This window comes from Pollachius pollachius (assembly GCF_949987615.1).
Source record: "Pollachius pollachius genome assembly, chromosome: 8".
In the NCBI taxonomy this organism is placed as follows: Eukaryota; Metazoa; Chordata; class Actinopteri; order Gadiformes; family Gadidae; genus Pollachius; species Pollachius pollachius.
Genome location: NC_136941.1, coordinates 23855812 through 23872187, shown reverse-complemented (window position 1 = coordinate 23872187; position 16376 = coordinate 23855812). Strand labels below are relative to the sequence as shown.

At 42.1% G+C, this 16376-nt stretch overlaps 1 protein-coding gene across 1 annotated transcript; it reads right to left on the bottom strand.

The window, feature by feature from the left end:
• Window positions 1–6918: 6918 nt before the first annotated feature.
• On the bottom strand, window positions 6919–15773 carry LOC307078867 (adenosine receptor A1-like). Its single transcript, XM_079740874.1, has 3 exons — window positions 14672–15773; window positions 13446–13737; window positions 6919–8932 (listed from the first exon to the last, which is right to left on the bottom strand). Exons 1-3 carry the CDS (start codon window positions 15010–15012, stop codon window positions 8543–8545), a joined length of 1023 nt encoding a protein of 340 aa, XP_079597000.1. The 5' UTR covers window positions 15013–15773; the 3' UTR covers window positions 6919–8542.
• Between the last annotated feature and the right edge of the window lie 603 nt (window positions 15774–16376).

Below are 16376 nucleotides of genomic sequence, written 5' to 3'. Positions count from 1 at the left end.
CCAATGAACCCTCGTTTTTTACATTACGTCAAACTCCCCCAGGTTTTAACTGCAAGTCTCGCAGCTAAATTAATAACTTCCAACTTCAGCTGAAATTTATCATTTATCCATATCTTTATGTTATGTAGTCTGGTTTGTTTGTCCGAGTTCATCATGGTAACGACGGGGGGCGTGACTTTGCTGCAGGTGAATTAAACAGGCGCATTGTGTTCAGCACTCAACCCCGCTTTCATTTTGGGCCAATAGTAACTCTGTTATAACATTACGTCAATCTGTCAAAGCATTCTCAGAGTCTGATAACGCCAAATAGCCAACCTGGAAGAATCCTCCACAATTGTTAAATATTTAAAAAGGCCTAATACTGATAATCCCAAACAAGCCGGAAAGGTGAGGATGTAGGCCTACAACGAAGACTACATTGCCTTTGGATTTATTGAGAACAGTGGTGGGAAGCCGATGTGTGTCTTCATATGTTAGCTAATGAAGCAATGAAGGGAGCATGCCTAATGTTCCCACAGCCCTATGTTCCCACAGTCCTATATTCCCATAGGCCAATGTTCCCACATTCCACTGGCACCGTTGGATCCTGCCTCACTTGTGCCACAACATCTTATCGGAATTGAGCTAGGTTTAGCCCTCACCCTAACCATCTCGTTAATTTACTATAAAGTGCTTCCAAAAAATCTTGTGGGAGGATAGGGCATAAATTGAAGGGAATTATAAGGAACACAAGACCTAATTTTGAAAATGTCCCAGAAATGTGGAACTAATGGGTTTCATTTTAAGAAAAAAACTTAGAAATAAAAAAACTCATAGGGACATAGAGATGTTGGAACATAGGGCCTAATTGTTCAAAATGTTCTGTGAAAAAAACATTCTTATAAATGTGGAAACATAGGGCTGGGGAACATAGGGCTGACCCCCAATGGGGCCGGCTAAGCTAAAGCATCGTCTCATAACCAGGCACCTGGAGCATAGTGATACATCTAAGGAATTCTTTGTCATGAAAGGCAACAAATATATGAAAAAGCATACCCCTTTCCGATGAGCCCGTGAGGTGGAGGACCGATGACCTGTCGGATGACATCTTATCGCAGCTTCTGGGGAGACTTCGTTGCAGTGAGTTTTCCATCCAGGAGATGGGTGTGAACTTTTTTGAGTTCCATGAGCTCAGTTGGGGGAAATGTGTGGCTGTTTGCACTGACGGAGCGGCAGGAAATGACGGGCTGAAAGAGTGGTGTTGTCGCTCGAATAAAGGCAGTAAATCCAATAGTGAAATCTATGCACTGTATGCTGTAACGGCAAGCCCTCCCCTTCCAAAGGTATGGAACAAGACCTCCACTTTGTGTTGAGTACAGCTGTGACTGCAGTTGATTTTGTGAAGTCGAGGGCATTGCAGTCACGTTTTAATGGGAATGTTGTCGGAAGATGGATGCGGTGAAACACTGCTTTACCATTCTGAAGTGAGGTGGCTCTCTCGTGGGAAGATGCTCCAGTGGGTATTGGAGATACGCAGCGAGATGTCAGAGTTTATAAGAACTGAAAAGCCCGACCTCGCCAATTTTTTACCGACCACGTGTATGTTGCAAAATTGGCCTATCAGCTGGATGTATTCAACATTATCAATAGCCTCAACCTCTCTATCCAAGGACGCTATGCATCCATCCTTGACATTAGCGACAAAGTAACTGCATTCATGAGGAAAACTAAGCTATGGAGAAGAAGACTTCAAGATGGAGTAACCTACATGTTCCCTCAACTCACGGATTATCTTCACTCAAACAGCAGTTTGAGTTTTTTAGTTAAGTCGGTTGCTGCAGTGAAAGAGGTAGCCACCTCTCACCTCAGTGCACTCAGAGAACGCTTCAATTCGTACTTCGCGGATGTGAATGCGGATGCTTGCGACTGGGTGCGAGATCCCTTTGCTCCAGCAGTAATATGTAGCCTATCTAGCAAAGCAGAGGATGAGGTGGGGGACTTATCTTGTGATGCATGATGGTGAGCCAGCAGACTTTTGGCCCTCTCATGTGAGTATCCTGAGCTCACAGCACGGGCCATGTAGGTATTTCTTCCATTTCCTATCACTTACTTATGCGAGTCATCTTTCTCAACCTTGACTACAATGAAGACGAAGTACAGAGCTCGTCTCCATGTGGAGAGTGATCTTAGAGTCTGCTTAGAGTCTGATCATCCATCACGCCAAGACTAGACAAACTATGTATTGAGAGACAGGCGCACCCATCATAGTGACACATTAATTAGGGCTGCCTATTCATGTCCCTTTCTGTTTAAAGGTCCCATGGCATTCTACTTTATGGATGCTTTTATATAGCTGTTAGTGGGCCCCTAATACAGTACTTGACGTTCAAGAAATTCAGCCTTGGTGCAGAATTACAGCCAATATGAGCCAGTCCCACAATGAGCTTTCCACAAACGTGCCGTTTTTTAGAGGCGTGCCAAGGTGGAGGGTAGGGGTGTGGCCCTGAGCAGCTTGCGGCCACGGTACCATGCTCTCGTGTTTACAGAGGATGTGTCGCATTGGCTCGGATTCATAATATCATCCAGAGGTGCACACAGCTTTTGGCCATGTTCTGCAAATATAACACTCTGGGTGCTCCGGCGGGAGTCCTGGAGCTCTAAATCGAAATAATATCATATTATACATAGATATCTATATCATACAATATATATTATCACGGCCAAAAGCTGTATGCGACTCCAGACGATATTATGAATCTCAAACGACTGTGTCGGGTTCTCTGACGTCTCTGGTTCTTCCACTTCCACATCAATCTGAAGTAGACTGAACGGCGACATGGAGGAGAAAAGGATTGTTGCCCGCGATTGTTGACCGCGATCGTCTCCCGTCGGAGCCGGCAGCAGGCAGCGGGCAGCGGGGCTCCGGCGGGAAACGATCGCGGGCAACAATTCCTTTGTCCTCCATGTTGCGGTCCATGAACCTCAGGGATTCAAAGCCAAAGTTCCTTTCCCTCCCAATTCCTTCTCAACCATGGCTGAAATAACCCCCACTACGAGACTCGTTGTGGAAATACTAGAGACGTCAGAGAACCCAACGTGTTATGCGCCATAACACCAACAGCAGAGCGTTTAGCCAAATAACAAAGAAGTGTACAACACTTGCGTTACACTGTGTTTCACACACACACACACACATGTGCCGCTTGAACTGTCGTAGCTCGTTGTCTCATTGGCGGGCCAAATTCTCTGGGCGGGCAGAGCAGAGAAAGGGGAGGTAACATGTCCCCGTATGACGACACACAGGGAATATTCCAAATCGGCGCGGCTGAGCTTGGTTTTTTCAAAGGCAGAGCAGGATACCTAGTGCTCGTTTTACAACTAACACCATTTCTAGCTTCTGGGGGACTATAGGCAGGCTAGAGAAACTCATATTAATGTTAGAAAACCTCATAAAGTATGAGTGAGATGGGACCTTTAAGAGCATTGATTAGTGTCACTTTATATCAGTGCTTCTTTTTTATTGTCTGTTAACACTACTTGATTTGATTAATCAAAAAGTTGATGTTGCACTAGTTACATTGTGTTCCAATGTGTAGCTACAGTTAATTGTACTTGCCTCTCTCTCTCGCTCTCTCTCTCTCTCTCTCTCTCTCTCACACACACACACACAAAACACTGAAAATAGTTAAACCTATATTTTCGTAATACATTAAGTATTTCTCAAAACTTTGATTCTATCTGTGTAATGCCTGTTACTGCATCTGTGCATTTTCATTGTCTTTTAGCACTATACTATCAAATAGCCTTTTGCACTATTTTTGCATCGTTGTTGCAGCAAATTTTTATTTCCTCACCCACCCCTTCCCCTCTTACACACACACACACACACACACACTCAAGCACACACACACACACACGCAAACGCACATGCACACACACGTTTTAAAAAAATATTTTAAAAATCTAGCTACATATTCTTAAGTTATGCCAAAATGCAATAAAATGATTATTCAACACTATTGTGGTATTAGCACTGAATGCATGAAGCATAAAATAGTTCAAAAGCATCTAACAGAACAAATAGATAAGAGCCTATATGATTACATTTGTGTCGTTATGAGGGGGTCCTTGAAAAATGTTCTGCCCTTTGAGGGGTACCCGGCCCCATATATTTTGCATCCCTTAAACGTAATAGTAAGGGCATTAAAATCTGCAAAGATTTATCCATATATCTAAGTCAATAAACTTTTGAAGACCCATCTTTTTTCTTTGTGAGTATTGTTTACATATGACGACTTGGATAAAATCTGTTGGATTGAAGTTCTGTCTTAAGACTATATTGAGACCATATTTTTTAATAAAGAATATGCAGGTTGAGGTTGACAATATTGATATGGAAGGCCGTCATTTCTTAATAATTTTGCAAGCAGGAAAGAACATGACCTACATTTTAGGTAACATTAAGATGGCTTTGTTTATCCTAAGGGATTTCCTGTTATTCTCTTTCTGTGATGCAAAACACGAAATCTGCATCAGGAAATGCAATAAAGTGTACAGTCAAGCAGCCAGCCACAAACTGTAACCCTTAAAAGGAAAATCTCTGGGTTCTCGTCCGCAAAGGGCGTAGTTTGTTCTGAGCTCCAGAATGAAGTTTTCCATTCTGTATTTAAGGACATCCATCTTTACAATTGAACCAGGCTAGCTGTTTTGCGCCAGTACTCAAGAAAGCTCTTAGAGGTTCAATTCCCCGCGGCCGCTTTAAATGGGCCTTGTTGTCTTGTTGAGTCTGCCAACGGCAACGTCATGCGACTCAGGTTCAGTCTTGCGTATCAGGGTATCAGAGTATAAAGGTAAAATAAGTCTGATTTGAAAGATTGAAGTTGGATTGTCTTTCTATGATTGCCCAAAGTTCATCAAATACTATGGGACTTGTTAGACCATCACTCACCTGTTCATCAGGAAGCTGTCTGCATGGTGTGTGTAGCTCTCATGGTAGAAAATATTGGAGGCTTCTCAGCCAAATTGTTGGAAAATTGGTAGAGAGAGAAGGGCCCTGTCCCTTTGTCATTCCTCACACCTCAGAGGGCCCTTGGTTGACCGGCGAACACTCAGACAGACATCCCTCTGTAGTCAATGACCTCAGTCTATTTCTCAGTTCACTTAGAGAATAAGTACAAGTATAAGTTTAAGTAAGGTTAACTTTAAGTATAAAGTATACAAGAATATAGGTAAATATTGTTACAATGGATTCAAATGTTACACACTATATTGATATTTATAAGTATAAGTGGCCCCTTACAGAGGCGTCTGGCCCCCCTGTGGTTCCCCTTCCTTATGGTTTTAGAATGTTTATTAGACTTCAACTTAGGAAAATAAGTTAACTAATCCATACCCTGGTTAAATCACACATGTGGTAAGTCATGGTGATTTAAGATCAGGTTAATAAACAAGGAATTGATGAATGGATTTTAATCAAAGACCTCACTTCATATAACGCATCATATGATAAATGTAATTTGCAAAATGTAACTTCATGTAACTATAATTTATAATGTAACCCTTTGTATGTAATGCTTGAATTACTGTATAGAATGTATTGTGGAAACCATGAGCGGGAAGATAAAAGTTAATGGAGAACGGGAATGGCCCGTAGTTTAGAGCATTCTGATTGGCCGAAGGGCATGTTGGGAGAGCCACACAATGACTCGGGATTGAAGACTGTTTGTGTGTTCTTTGCAAACCAACACAGGTTCTGTTGTTACTCTGTGCAGTTACAATAAAGCCTTGATCATTCAACCGTAGACAAAAATTCCCTGGGTAGGTCACCTCAATTACACATGTGCTTTTGAGCAACAATACTACATGGAAAAGCAGCATTTGGTCAATTTTACTCAACAAATGTGTTTCATCCTGACTTAACATAACGTTTCGGTAATACCTAGCTTTGCAATCAGCTCTTTGGGCATACCCAAACATGAACTCACAAAACCATACACATATGAATGCACACACATATGCAGATAGATAGTAAACAGGCCTGATATGCTCCAAAGTAAAGTTACGCTATTTTACTTGTAGCGCCAGGTAGTCCATGTTGATATTACAGATAAATTGTACAGTATTTTTGACTTCATATATAGCAGCACATCGCTGCTATATAGATACACAGCTTGAGACAGAACAATAATGTCTTGAAAACTTCAGGGAGATACTAATAGATGGTTCCTTTCTCCAATGTTTGTATGTGTGTGTGTGCATATGGGTATATAATTTATTCTATGAAGAAACAGACACAGACTCCTGCAAATAATATCAATAATGTACAATCAATTTACACCAGCTTATGTAAACAGCATCCAATCAAACTGCTATATAGAACGATTACACATGACTCTCTGATCCCTATACATTCTAAAGAGCAGAATTATGAAATAGTTGAATACTTCAACGATAACTGACATACAACATTCACAATCAGATGTAGAAGGACCTGTTGGTAGAAAGCTAAATAACAATTATAGCACAATAAGCTAAAGCGTATTTGAGCATGTGACTGTAAACTCTTTTATATCTAGTATTAACATTTATATTTTTTTATTTAAAAAAAAAAGTGCACGTTATGTGTCACATTATCCTCTATTTTTTTCTTCACATCACAGTTGTCTGTTGTACTGAGACCAGGCGATTATCACAGCCTTACCTGTGTTATAGCCTTCAGTGTTTCCTGCATGATTTCTTTCAGCAGCGGTGGTGTGGTCCCCGAACCCTCTAGGGGGGTTCGGCCGGGGAGGGGAAATTTTTTTGTACCCTTTACATTGGAATGCATGAATCTGGTGCACTTTGAGAGGAGAATATGCACTTAAGTCCTATTCAAACAGTCCTGTGTATTACTGTAGATGGGATTATTGGTGTTGTAACTTTGCCTTTTGTGTCTTCATTTACAGATTTTTATATTTTTGCATAGTAATATTTAAACAAAAAATGCCACAACGCAAATATAATTTGCATAATTTATTTACAGCTTTTTGCCTAATGCTTAAACACTAAACATGGTTGCTATCCCAAAAAGAGCGACAACACGCACACACACACATAGGCCTACACACACACACACACACACAATACTAGAGGAAAAACGGTACGGAGGTTGCGGTTTATAGATACAATAAAATGATTGGGCTCAGAGGGTTTTTAACACTGGTGGTCATGTAGCGACACATTTTAGCAACTTACTTTCTCTCTCTCTCTCTCTGTCTGTCTCTCTCTCTCTCTGTCTGGCTCACTCTTTCCTTCTTTCTCCGATCTTCCGCTTCACTCGCTACTGCTAGAATCAATGTAACCTTGCAACCGTGTAGGGTAGCCTACTGCCAACAACTGCCACACTCGCTGTGTATTTTTCTTCTTTGATGTTGGTTACGTGACGATGTGCCGCGTGCTGCGCAATTGACGTTACGCGCTGTACATTTTCTAAAAGGAGCTATGTAAAAAAAAAATTTAAAAAAAATTAGGAGAAGGATTTTTATTGCAGCGGCGGAGAAAATTCAGCAGCGGCGTGAACGTGGGGGAAACACTGGCCTTAGTTAGCTCCCAGCTAACGCCAAATCCTTTAGAGTTTGCTCAAGATCTTAGAAAGATTCACAATTAAAGTTTCTATTACCAATTAAATTATTATTTTTACTATTATTAAAGTTATTATTATTAATGTAATTATTTCAAGCAGAGAATCTTACCCAAGTACGCAAGGGTTCTGAATAATTATTACAGCAAAAAATGTATTCATCTGTTTTGTTTTTATTCCTCTAAATACTGGTATGTGTGGTATTCAGACTAAATATGTATATATTTTTATTAAATATATCAATAATATCTGAAGTCATACATGTCTGCTCCAATCTAAAATCTCTATTAACTTCCATATTATGTAAATAGCCTACATAGCCTTTCCATTTTGCTCATGTCTTACTGGCTTCTACCTATATCTGGAGTATTCAAAGGTAGCAAACAATATCTTCAACATATGTTTACTCTCCCAACTATGACTTATTTTACCTCAGAACTAGTATTAAAGACTATAAACAAATGTATACTAAAGCACTATAGCACAGCAAACTGAATTGTTCTCTCCTAATGAGATTCAAGCAAGGTCATTCAGAAAAGGCAGAAAGATATTGAGGGCATGTAAATACTATGATATACTGCAAGCACATTGTAAGAGATTCCTGTTGGAGATTGTGTGAAGCCCCTTAACCCATAGGACATAATTTCTCATTTAAGACATCAAAACAAATCAAGTCACGTGTCTATGATTATGTTGGCTAATTCCGGATCTCCATTTGGCCTCCATATTTGTAGTCCTTATTTCTATGGACGGAAAAACCGAAGTCTCTTTTATTAGAGTCTGTGTCTATCTCCATGATGGACCCAGTGAATGCTCTGCTGAAATCCCATAACAAGGCAATGTTTGAACCCCAGAATTCATACAATTCTGAATTGATTGTGTAATGAATCCTGGCTGATTTGGACAGTGTGTCCTGAGGCCCGACTCAAACCAATGAATTCAGGATCAAAACTCACGGCCATCCTCGCTGTTCTGCCTCCGTCTCACCGCGTGGTTCCAGCCTCTCTGACTGCCTTTCTGAGGCAGCCGACCAACCGGATCCCTGCACAGGATGTATTGCTGCCAGATCTTCCGGAATGCCGTACGGAACTTATTGATGTGGAAAGAGTAGACGACGGGGTTGACCGCTGAGTTGCCGTGGCTGAGCAGGATGGCGATGCGAATGCCATTCTTGTGCTCAACACACTTGGGGCAAAACAACGTGATGCAGTTGAGGACGTGCACTGGGAGCCAGCTGACAGTGAAGAGGAACAGCACCAGTGCCAGTGACTTGGCCAGCTTCAGCTCCTTGCCGTAGTCTGGGCGTCGCCTGGGGTCCGCGTGGCTGGCTGTTACCTGGGGACAGAAGGAAAAGGGGTGTTTGTTTACACATCCATAGTTCGCCGTACAGCCATAGTTGGATTATGGAACTATGGCTCTTCAATTGTCCAACTGCTCTTCAATTGGACAACTGCAACTGTCCTAGTATACATGGCGGGGAGAAAATCGATCCATTGGCGAAGCATGTCATTCCCCGGTATGATAGGTGGTGCTTTACCCTTTTCAACTAGTGGTAATAGAGCCACCGGCTGATCTCTTTACGTCCCCAACAACAACAAACTCAGGCGGTATTCTAGAAAGATGTTTTCAGTAGACAGCTGTCAGTTCGGGTCCATGTAATTTCTCCGACGCTCCATTGTTCCGACCCCTTGGCCGTATGCGGACTCCCGCCGGAGGACGCCACCGCCCGCGGTTCTCCTCAGGCGGCGTGTGTGTTGTGTGTTCTCCGGCGGCGGAGCCCCTCCGGCGTGATTTTGCATACGGCAACAATCCCTCTCTCCTCCATGTCGCGGTTCAATCTGGACTTCAATCTGCCCCATGGCCGAGATCACCCCCACTACGAGTCTTTACTAGTTGCTGAAGTACCAGAGTCTAAGATTCATAATATAAGAGAATATCCCCGTCAGTTAGGCCACGGCGCAATGAATGAATAAGAATGGTAAACACATCGTTTTGACAGATGTGTGCAAAGTTACTACTTTGCAACCTCGTTGATGACCGACATTGAGAAAAACATGTACTTTAAATTCAGCCCTGTTTGAAATTGAAGCGTAGTGTGTACTGAATGCATGTGGATGATGACACACTTTTTATAGGGGGTAACTATATTGGCATGACACCAGCTTCCTTCATCAAATTCGCCACTTTTTAAAATAAATCACAGTTTCTCGTTTTCAAACAGCGACAACAACGACTATCGTCTCCTTCCGACTCATGGCCCTTGGAAAAGATCTCGAGCCTGCACAGAACGCATTATCCAATCCCACTCCGATTGAGTGTATACATGCACGATTAATGCGACTATCAATCGAATAATCTAGGGGTCTCAATCAGACAACGAGAAACTCGATTCAGTCCAAATTTAGTCAGACTAAGGTGTAAAAATGCATCTTAATAATCCAATCATAGTCGGACTAACCCAATATTTCAATTTTCTTGACTCTCATGTAAATGCACTGAGTGATCCCAGGCCAGAACTCTGGCCAGACACTGGCCTCTTGGGGTCAGTACTGTGGCTCTAATCCAGTCGCGTAGCCAAATAAGGTTAAACCTGGGCCAGTGCCAATATGATTGACAGATTGACAGTGCAATATTCTGCAGTTTGAAATTCAAGGAACGAAAAAATAGCCCATACTATAATGTCACACACTAATGTGTGAAATCAATTTTGTTTCAATAAAGTATCATTTTGTTACAAATATTTACAGAAATGCTCTTTTTGTATTCTGCGCCTAAATATGATTGGGTAAATCTAGGTAGGCAGCCGCAGCGTTCTGAGCCAAGACACCCAAATCGACTTGCTGGAGGCGGCCACAGTTCTTCTGTTGCGTAAAATATAAAGTGTGTTAAATGAAAACAACGAAACATGCTATGTGTTGATCGCAGATTAAATAAAGACCAGGCAAAACGTGAGCTTGCAGCCGTCTGCATTCGGTATATTCACCAGGGAACAAGGGCGGACGCGTATAGGGGCGATTTGGGCGACGCGCTACCAACAGGGAGAAGGAAGGATCTTTTTTGTAACCAATTCTAACACATCAACAGTAGTTATCAGTGTTCTAGACATTGGATCTGTCATTGTCCAATAACATTTGTCAGATTCAAGTCGTGTTTCAAATGGTCCCGCCTCTCTGGGGCGATTTCAATCACATGGAAAAATCGCCCGAGGAGTTTCTCATTGACTTGAATCTTGATTGAATCTTTTTTTTTTTTTCGAAAAACAGCCTTCAATGCCATCTCTATGGGTTCCGGGGAGGGCTTGCCCCAACGTTATTGCGTCATACATAACTGAGCAAAGAAAGGGAGGGGGCAACTTTGATCAAGTCACGTACTAGTTTCCAGATCGCGACTGTACAGTGCAGTCCCGTTGTGTCTTTGAAAGAAGTTCCATTTAGTCGGCGATCAAATTCAGCCAAATTTGCATTAAATCAACCAAATTTTATAATTAAAGAGGCTTCTACAAAGGGGGGGATGTCGTATGCCGAGGATTTTAAGAAGCTGTCAAGCAGGTTGTAAGGAAGCTAACGCAGTGTTCTGCTCCCGCTGCCTCTTCCAGCCTGACGGCTGCACTGCACGGGTATTTCTTTGTACCACTGTGATAACTTATTTTAGTTTTGTATGCCAATACTTTCAAGGTCAGTCAATAAATGCTCGACTTAATATGCCGCCCCTGTCTTTACGTTGTTGCCGGAGATATTTTCTCCTGTTTAGCTATTTTACATCACACAACATTAGATTAATATAAATAATTAATTGTGGAGTACACCATTTTTGTTTATGGAGTGGCCATCTAGTGGACACAAGAAGGATCTCTCTATGAGTTAATCATCGAACAACAAATTAATACTGTCTTGCTTGATGCACCTATGGGTCACCTAATCATTATCAGAAAAATAGCCCCCCCCTCCCTCTCCCACCCATCTCTTCCTCCAATTCAGTGGCCCCCGGGACGGATTTAGCTTCAGGGTGTTACGGTCCACGTAGAGTTTATAGAATTCCAAAGATACTATGTTACACAGGCTCGGTATTCTGCAGACCACTCTAGAACTTGTTTTAAGCTTGTATATATGGTAAATAACAGTGGCGCGGGAAGAAGAGCAGAGATATTTAAGTAAGGCAGCATCTGCCGCACCCCCTGGTGGCGTAGCATTAAAACGGCAATGACAATAAAATGATTGGTTATAAATATCTCTGGTTGTTGTTTCTATTCCAGAACATTTTGTGTGTCATGTTTGGGTTGTAATGAAGAGAAGGATGATTTTAGTATTTTTCTAATTATTACATTTATCTTCAATGTGTAGCCTATTGGCCAAATCAGATTTGTCTTGACGCGATTGCGATTCAGCCTACGCACAGCATACAAGGACACTCACAGCCAGACACAGTAACGACAAACACGTTCTTATTCTTAATGCATCGATAATCGGTTTAGAATAAAATCGTTGACCTCTGAATCGGAATCGAAGAGTGGCGAAGTCACGCCCCTTCCGGTAGAGCACATGGGATTATGAGATCGAAAAATATGAATGGGTTTCAATGGAGAGAAGTAATTATTTTGTGGTCCCAGTCTATATGCCCCGGATTACACATATGTTGTTTGTGGATTTAAATGATAATTTTTGATGTCAAGAGTTTGACCATTTATTGTGCAATTGTTCAGTTAAAAGGCTGTAGAAAACAAAAGGAGAAAGACTACATGTCTCGTATGTGCCGTCACGCTCCCTGCGACTGGCGTGGACAAGACCGACAATCTCCCCATCGGCATAACTGAAACTCTCCACATGCCCCGACTTATAATGGTTTTGACCTCTTTCGATGCTCCCCTTGGAAAAAGGCCGTGAAGTGGAGCAGAGAGATCGACATGAGCCCCAAGTGCGGGTGGTGACGTATATCATTCGCGTCGAGAGCAGCGAAGAGCTGTAGTTCACAAAGCAGCCTCACACAAAACCTAACATTATCAAACTTCTTCGCGAGAATTTTTAGGTTTTTTTTGCATGAAAAATTATCATTTAAATCCACAATCTTCTTCTCCCGTAATAATAACACAACCCTCTTCTACTAAAACCTCCTTAGTAACTCAATAGCCTCGCCAGGTGGCGGAACTTCGGAATTACATCTTAAACTATTAACAGGCTCAAAACAGTTAGTTAGTGTATAAACACTGAAACATACAAATACATTTATAGAAAATAAATTGTAAAATAAAATAAATTGGGGGGGGGGGGGGGCTCTAAATTAACCATATAGATTGACTTGAATAACAAAATGAACACAATTTTGACCATTTAAACCAGTGGTTCTCAACCTTTTTTGAGCAAACGCCCCCCTGACCTTACCCTGACCCTCTGGCGCCCCCCCCCCCCCCAAAGAAATTAAATAAACTAACAACCCCACTCACACTCGTGCTATATTGCTTAAAGGTGTCATTGCATAATTTTTCATTGATTTTGCGGTGGTCACTAATAGCGATGAATGCCCTCTGAGTCGGTTTTGGTGAAAAATATATAAATAAATATTCATGAATATGATCAGAGATGTTTAAAATGTGTAAAATAATTAAAAGATCTTTCAAAACACAGGGATTTAGAAAAAAAAAAATTTGGGGGGGGGGGGGCTCAGCTGAAATTTGTTCTCTGAGGGGGGCCTCACTCTCATACTTTGAAAACCCCTGGACTAAACTGATAGATACAAATAAACAAAACATCACTCAACGTTTGCTGTGGTATCGAAAAGCGTTCTATACTCAAAAGTATCAAAGTGTGTCAAAGTGAGCAGTAAAAGACGGTATGCTCTCCCAGCATCCATTTACCTTCTTGTTGAGATGCTTGTGGATCATGTAGAATATCTCCACGTAGATGAGAAGCATGAGCAGCAGGGGGGGCAGCACCCAGCCGAGGAAGTTGAAATACACCATGTAGTCCATGCTGATGACGTTCTCAAACGTACAGGTCATCTTGGCCTCAGGCCCACTGCCCGCGGAGCCGTTGGCGTGCTGCAGCTCGTTCCAGCCAAGCAAGGGTGTTAGGCCCACCATAAAGGACACCAGCCAACACACCCCCACGGCCGTGCCCGCGCGCCGGGGCGTCACCACCCACCTGTAGCTATGGCAACGTGAACAACAAGACAAAGGGCAAACGGCATGAGGACGCTGAATAAAATGTGTGCACGTGTCCTGTTGCAGTCTACCATCTCTTTCCCCGTTATCATTTTGATGAGGCTTTTCATTCTTTCTTTCAGTCCGCCAGATCTCATCTGCACTTTAGGCATTTCTCAGGAGCTGTAATGGCATCTCAGAGGCATGTAGGGATGTTTCATTGCATTGTCAGTGTACTCTTCTATCTGACTATTCTATCTGACTGGATGGAGGTCAGGTCTCCATACGCTGGTGCATTGCTATACCTGAAATTTCGCTTTTATTCAAGGACCTTACCTAGAGAATCCTGGGTAATATATCACGGATTCCATCACACTCATTCTTGTCATAGATGTCCTGCCAAATGATTGCCAACAAATTATAGGAATAGGATTATCTCTGCATGATGGCCACTTATTGTTCTGCTGTTTGTTCCGAGCTATGCTGTCACACCCTTGCAAAATATGTTTTTAATCGCAATGTGTTGGATAAATATAGTTTGAAGGAAACAAATTTGCTAAACTATTTCCTGTCGTGGTTGAACTTGTTCGGCTGATGACTCATATCTAATTATCTGTGTCATGAATTCGTGCGAAACACAACTCACAAAATAGACATGTTACTACTAGGTGATTTGGTAACATCAAAAGTATTTTTCACTTCCCTTATCCTCTATGGCTGGTGCTGACTGGAAAAAACGTGGGGTAACAAGCCTTTTCTTTCTATTATCCATGCGTGAGTTACATAAAACATTGACTGCATAATAATAATATAAATACTAAAAAATATATATCACTCCAGCTTATCAGTTGACATGTGAATGGGGGGGTTAGGGTAAAACCTAGGACAACCAAGCGCAAGATGACAAGAAGAACATGAGAACATCCCTGATCAACCCGTACCTCATGGGTATCTTGACCCTCAGGTAGCGGTCGATGGCGATGGCCAGCAGCGCCAGGATGGAGCTCTGGGTCAGGACCAGCATGGTGCAGGTGCCCACGAGGCAGCTGTAGAAGGTGGTCTGCAACCCGATGCTGATGGTGATGGCGAGCGGGATGGCAAGAGACCCCACCGCGATGTCGGCCAGGGCCAGCGAGAAGATGAAGCAGAAGGTGGTGTCTCTGAGGGAGCGGTTGAGGAGCACAGCCCAGACCACCAGGACGTTCCCGAGTACCGAGGACACCGCGATAACCACCTCCATGGCGATGTAGGAGGCGAACCAAGGATCCCAATCCACAGACATGTCCACAGATGTTATTCAGCCCAATTCATGCTCTGAAGAATAGTCATGGAAATAAAGCGGGTTTAATGTTCTTCAGGCTAGCAGGTCTCCTTTAAGGTTCGAAGGAACATTGTTCATGTTTTTGATGTTATTTAAGGACATAAAATAAACTAAGTCCAATCGACGCGCAACTCAGTCCCTTGACTACGAGTCTGTTGTGTCAGAGAAAGTGATTGGCAGGATGGATTCCCCTGGCACTTAAAGAAAAGTTCCCTGTGGTAGAAGTTTATATAAAGCAAATAAGTCCCAACGAAGTTCAAAAGCAGATGGACAGATGATGAAAACTCCTGTGTCTGTCGTGCTTCACGTTTCCGATCTGAAAAGCATCGACTGTCCGTCATTCACAGATCCCCTGATGTAGTCCATGTTTCGTCATATTCTTTGGTTCTTTTACTCGGTAGATGCTCTGAGGTCAACGCCACCTCCTGTCCCTCGATATGGTGGTCGCTGCTGTAAAGAGAAGTATCGTCTGTACTAGTCCGGAACCATCAGGGAACAGCGTTATCATTCACTTTTGTCCCCTTTCGGACACGAAGATCGATGGGAGGGAACAATTGTAAAAAAAAAAAATGTAACATGGGTATCCTATAGTAAAACCTAATTTATAATACTTACATATGTGTATACTGTGAGCGATACGAAATAAGAATCCTTATAAATGTGTAACAAAAGTTTATTCTTTTTCTTTATTTTTATATTAGGGGTAGGCCTACAGCTTGACGTCAATTTGATAAAGCTTATCATTATATTTTAGTTTACTGTCTAATTTGGTTTGCCCATTTTAGGTAGGCCAGGTTAGTCCTATCTTAAGGTGACATATTATACCACCAGGTGTGAGTGTGGTTAGCCGTTACAAGCCGTTTTGAAAATCTGGGTGGAAAAATAGGTAGACACGCCCACCTAGGATGTCAAAAGAGGCGGATTTTCAAAACGGCTTGTAACGGCTCAATCATACCTGGTGGTATGTCACCTTAATATTTTTATTTCCACACTACCCTATTTATATGGGTGCATACCATAAGCCTGTCGTGGGAAAAAAAATATAGGCCATCCTACTAATAGTATCACAAATTTGAATTGCAGCCATAGCCAAGTCTGATACTGAGGCCATGCCAATCACCAAATTATTATGCAACCACCTTATTGTGTATGTCTGAAGCTATGGCTGGCTTCAGACTGTGCTATTTCATAACTCTCCATGATGGTCATCCGTTCACCTTTTATTTGTTAAAATCAGACAAAATTCCTTTGTTGTTACTGCCCATGATTTGAAAGTTTCCCTGTAAGAATCATGTGAACCGATTGCCTCACATAAATATACATCG

Excerpts from the sequence above, each read along its gene's own strand:
- LOC307078867 (XM_079740874.1), bottom strand. The coding sequence starts at position 15,012 with ATGTCTGTGGATTGGGATCCTTGGTTCGCCTCCTACATCGCCATGGAG. Across the intron at positions 13,738-14,671 it reads AGGGTCAAGATACCCATGAG|CTACAGGTGGGTGGTGACGC; the intron begins GTACGGGTTGAT and ends ACGTTGCCATAG. Across the intron at positions 8,933-13,445 it reads ACAAGCATCTCAACAAGAAG|GTAACAGCCAGCCACGCGGA; the intron begins GTAAATGGATGC and ends TTCTGTCCCCAG.